Source organism: Oncorhynchus clarkii, chromosome 6, assembly GCF_045791955.1.
Source record: "Oncorhynchus clarkii lewisi isolate Uvic-CL-2024 chromosome 6, UVic_Ocla_1.0, whole genome shotgun sequence".
Classification (NCBI taxonomy): Eukaryota; Metazoa; Chordata; class Actinopteri; order Salmoniformes; family Salmonidae; genus Oncorhynchus; species Oncorhynchus clarkii.
In genome coordinates, this window is record NC_092152.1 from 6,204,917 (window position 1) to 6,209,916 (window position 5,000).

A 5,000-nucleotide genomic window follows, 5' to 3' on the forward strand; every position below is an offset into this window, starting at 1 on the left:
CATATGCTGTATCATGTAACATACCTTCATTCATGTAAAAACATATTCCATTTCCTGTCAAAGTCCCTCTGAAACTGGTGAATAAATATGCACACGGCACCAAGTCTGAACAGTCACTAAAGAGCAGTGTGATTGGCTATGAGGTTCTTGTAGACAGATGTACTTCACTACCCACAATGCTCCTCCTCATTAAGCCTTTACTGACCAGGGGTGAATTTGAGCACTCTGCTCTTGGGGTTGTAGTCCACTCCGGACTGGGCTGATCCGTCCCGGGTGCTACAGCGGACCTTGGAGGTGCGGTCCTGGTCTCCTGTCCTGACCACCTTGATGTGAAGCACCTCGATGCCGTCTGGCCCGGGAGGCTCCCTCACCTGGTACGACGCCTGCTCAAACTTTATGGTGGGGGCTGGGGTGGTACAATATCAATGTTCACTTTACAATGAACATGTGAAATTAAACATACAATTCATTTTTAAAATGACTGGGCTTTTTTTTCTATGTAAAAATATGCCCTGTTTGCAATTCCTGTTTGTACTGTCTTACAATGTCATTACCTTATACAATACATTACATACAATACAAACTATCAACAGCCAGTCTGCCACTCTATTCATGTGTATACAGCTAAAAAGAGAAACACTGAGATTAGGGAAACCTGTCCCGTTGCTTACCGTCCTCGTCGTTAGTGATGGTCACCGTGACAATGTCACTAACTCCCACCACGGCTCCACTCCATTGGTCCCCAAGCGGCGTCCCAAGATGCACCTGGAACTCTTCCTCAGGCTCGAACACAGAGTCGTCGTTGATGTGCACCGTGCAGTTCTTGACCTGGATCATCATCATCATCATCATCATCATCATCATCATAACATCAAAGCCAACTGTATTGGTCTGGTAGGGCTCCATACAGAGGTTTTTTAACACATTTTAACACAGCACTAATATGTACCAACTATTATAACACCATTCCCGTGAAGAACCACTGTGGGCTAAAGAACCTACCTTCTCCCCCTGGAGGAAGGCGATACGTGAGTCGTCTGCGTTCCTCCTCTCCTTGAAGTCGTCCATCGCCATGGCAGACATGGTGCGAGTGAAGCAGCGGACAGAGGACTTGACCGTCAGGTCTCCCGTTCTAACGACGGGGATGTTCAGCACGCCCTCCTTCTCCGTCACCTTGTACGCCGTCTTCTCAAACTGCATGCTGGGAACTGGGAGGAAGGAATTGTTGGGGTAAATGAGTAGGGATTATGAGGTACTGTGCTATGAAACGTACAATTTCAGAAGGTGTTCAACTGCTTCCAGGAGACTGTGATCTAGATGTGACTTTTATTTAGTCTTTGCTAACATATGATGGGAGTCCCTGGGTCGCCGGTTTGCCTGTGCGTGGGTTGCTGGGCAACAAAAGTTAGAAAACCTCTGCTCTAGAAGAGAGTTGTGTGTGTGTGTGTGTAGGGGTGTACGTACGGTCCAAGGTGTCCGTGATGACCACGGAGGCTTGGAAAGGTTCCAGAAGGACGGCCCCCCGAGGGGAGGAGAGGAACACTACAAAGGACTCTGACCCCTCTATGGCTGGGTTCTGGATGTCATCCATGATGGTCAGACTGCACGTCTGGAGCAAGAGAGAGAGACAGAGAGAGAGAGACAGAGAGAGCGACACAGAGAGAGAGAGAGAGAGACAGAGTGACAGAGAGAGCGACACAGAGAGAGAGAGAGACAAAGAGAGAGAGACAGAGAGAGTAAGAGAGAGAAAGAGAGAAAGGCAGAGAGAGAGAGAGACAAAGAGAGAGAGACAGAGAGAGTAAGAGAGAGAAAGAGAGAAAGACAGAGAGACAGAGAGAGAGAGACAAAGAGAAAGAGACAGGGAGAGTATGAGAGAGAAAGAGAGAAAGACAGAGAGAGAGAGAGAGAGAGAGACAGAGAAACAAAGAGAGAGAGACAGAGAGAGTAAGAGAGAGAAAGAGAGAAAGACAGAGAGAGAGAGAGAGAGAGAGAGAGAGAGAGAGAGAGAAAGAAAGAGAGACAGAGAGTAAGATAGAGAAAGAGAGAAAGAGAGAAAGACAGAGACAGAGAGAGAGACAGAGAGAGAGACAGAGAGAGAGAGAGAAAGAGAGAGAGAGAAAGAAAGAAAGAGAGACAGAGAGAGAGAGAGACAGAGAAAGTAAGAGAGAGACAGAGAGAGACAGAGAGAGAGAGAGAGAGACAGAGAGAGACAGAGAGAGACAGAGAGAGACAGAAAAAGAGAGAGACAGAAAAAGAGAGAGAGAGAGACAGAGGAAAGAGACGGACCATGACATTAAATTCCTACTCTCAATACAAAAAAGCAACACAACTAAAATCCTTTTGAAAAATTATTAAATCGCTGACATTGGTATTTTAGACAATAAAACAATAACAAAATGTTATTCTTCTTTACCTCCACAGTCTTTCCGGCTTTGAACTCCACCCTCCTGGAGGAGGGGATGTAGTCGACCCCGGGGGTGGCGGAGGGGGGGTCAGAGGGGCGCGTGGCGCACCACACAGAGGTCACTGACGACAGGTCACTGCCCTGACGCATCACTGGGATCTCTATGGTGCCTGGAGACGAAGGGTCAGAGGTTAGGGGGTGTTAGGTCAGAGGTTAGAGTTATACTTCCTGTTCTCCCAGCGGTTCATTCGAGCGATGATATACAGTATATCTATTGATTGTCGAAGAATTGAACGTAGAAATGTGACCGTTTAACTCTAGCATAGCCCCAAGTCACCAGATGTATAACTATCCTCAGTCACACTTTCACCTGCATGTATACTGCTTAATAACTGCTTATTAGCCTTTATAACCTGCTGTTATAACACATTATGAGCTCTCACCGGCGTCCTCGCTGAACGTAAACGTAGCGTTTCCCAGGGATACCGTCGAAGCATCATTTGGCCCGTCGATGACCACCGTCGCCACGCTGACATCGCCCATGCGGGTGTTATCCGAGGCGTCCGACAGGTGGAGCTCAAACTCCTCGGAGAGTTCGTATTCGCTGTCGTCGATGAGCTTGACGTCGCAGGTGGACACGGAGACGCCGGGGCCGAAGATGACCCTGCTGTCGGCAGTCATACCTCGACTCTCATAGTCAGACCCAGACTCCAGGCCGTGTGGACTGCTTCCTTTAGCTGACTTAGGGACCGTGTAACAGAGAGCCGAGACCGTACTGCTGGTGTCACCTGGAGGGAGAGAGATGGAGGAAAGACTGTTTGGAAAGGGTGATACCTAGTCAGTGGTACAACTGAAATGTGTCTTACCACATTTAATCCAACCCCTCTTATTTATTATTTTTTTTAATTTTACCTTTATTTAACTAGCTAGGCAAGTCAGTTAAGAACAAATTCTTATTTTCAGTGACGGCCTAGGAACAGTGGGTTAACTGCCTTGTTCAGGGGCAGAACAACAGATTTGTACCTTGTCAGCTCAGGGGTTTGAACTTGCAAACTTTCGGTTACAAGTCCAAAGCGCTAACCACTAAGCTACCTGCCACACCCTGGATGGTGGTCTGAAGGGCTGGACTATCACTGCACTAAGCTACCTGCCACACCCTGGATGGTGGTCTGAAGGGCTGGACTATCACTGCACTAAGCTACCTGCCACACCCTGGATGGTGGTCTGAAGGGCTGGACTATCACTGCACTAAGCAGCACTAATGGAAGGCGCAGGTCAAATCAAATCAAAATGTATCGGTCACATGGTTAGCAGATGTTATTGGTCACATACACGTATTTAACTTCTTTGATATAGGGGGCGCTCTTTTAATTTTGGGATAAAAAAACTTTCCCGTTTTAAACAAGATATTTTGTCACGAAAAGATGCTCGACTATGCATATAATTGACAGCTTTGGAAGGAAAACACTCTGACGTTTCCAAATCTGCAAAGATATTGTCTGTGAGTGCCACAGAACTGATGCTACAGGCGAAACCAAGATGAAATTTCAAACAGGAAATGCCCCAGATTTTGAAGGCGCTGTGTTCCAATGTCTCCTTATATGGCTGTGAATACGCCAGGAATGAGCTTACACTTTCTGTAGTTTCCCCAAGGTGTCTGCAGCATTGTGACGTATTTGTAGGCATATCATTGGAAGATTGACCATAAGAGACTACATTTACCAGGTGCTCGCTTGGTGTCCTCTGTTGCAATTATTACGTAATCTCCACCTGCGTGTGTTTTTCCTTTTTCTTCAGAGGAGAAACCCAACTGCCACGAATTATTTATCATCGAATAGATATGTGAAAAACACCTTGAGGATTGATTCTAAACAACGTTTGCCATGTTTCTGTCGATATTATGGAGTTCATTTGGAAAAAAGTTTGACGTTGTAATGACTGAATTTTCGGGTTTTTTTCTTAGCCAAACGTGATGAACAAAACGGAGCGATTTCTTTTTGGAAAAACTTAACATTTGCTATCAAACTGAGAGTCTCCTCATTGAAAACATCCGAAGTTCTTCAAAGGTAAATTATTTTATTTGAATGCTTTTCTTGTTTTTGTGAAAATGTTGCCTGCTGAATGCTAGGCTTAATGCTATGCTAGCTATCTATACTCTTACACAAATGCTTGTGTAGCTATGGTTGAAAAGCATTTTTTGAAAATATGAGATGACAGTGTTGTTAACAAAAGGCTAAGCTTGTGAGCCAATATATTTATTTCATTTCATTTGCGATTTTCATGAATAGTTAACGTTGCGTTATGGTAATGAGCTTGAGGCTGTATTCACGATCCCGGATACGGGATTGCTCGACGCTAGAGGTTAACAGATGTTATTGGTCACATACACATGGTTAGCAGATGTTATTGGTCACATACACATGGATAGCAGATGTTATTGGTCACATGGTTAGCAGACGTTATTGGTCACATAGACATGGTTAGCAGATGTTATTGGTCACATACACATGGTTAGCAGATGTTATTGGTCACATGGTTAGTAGATGTTATTGGTCACATACACATGGTTAGCAGATGTCAATGCGAGTGTAGCGAA

General features: G+C 45.4%; 1 protein-coding gene across 1 annotated transcript in view; it reads right to left on the reverse strand.

Moving 5' to 3' along the window:
* Positions 1-5,000, reverse strand: part of LOC139411884 (extracellular matrix organizing protein FRAS1-like) — a 295,297-nt gene that overhangs the window by 24,185 nt on the left and 266,112 nt on the right. The window contains exons 58-63 of the mRNA XM_071158633.1: positions 2,848-3,192; positions 2,414-2,574; positions 1,465-1,609; positions 1,003-1,208; positions 672-828; positions 206-406 (exon numbers count right to left, since the gene is read on the reverse strand). Of these exons, the coding sequence (XP_071014734.1) occupies positions 206-406; positions 672-828; positions 1,003-1,208; positions 1,465-1,609; positions 2,414-2,574; positions 2,848-3,192 (1,215 nt within the window). The remainder of the gene's footprint in view (positions 1-205; positions 407-671; positions 829-1,002; positions 1,209-1,464; positions 1,610-2,413; positions 2,575-2,847; positions 3,193-5,000) is intronic.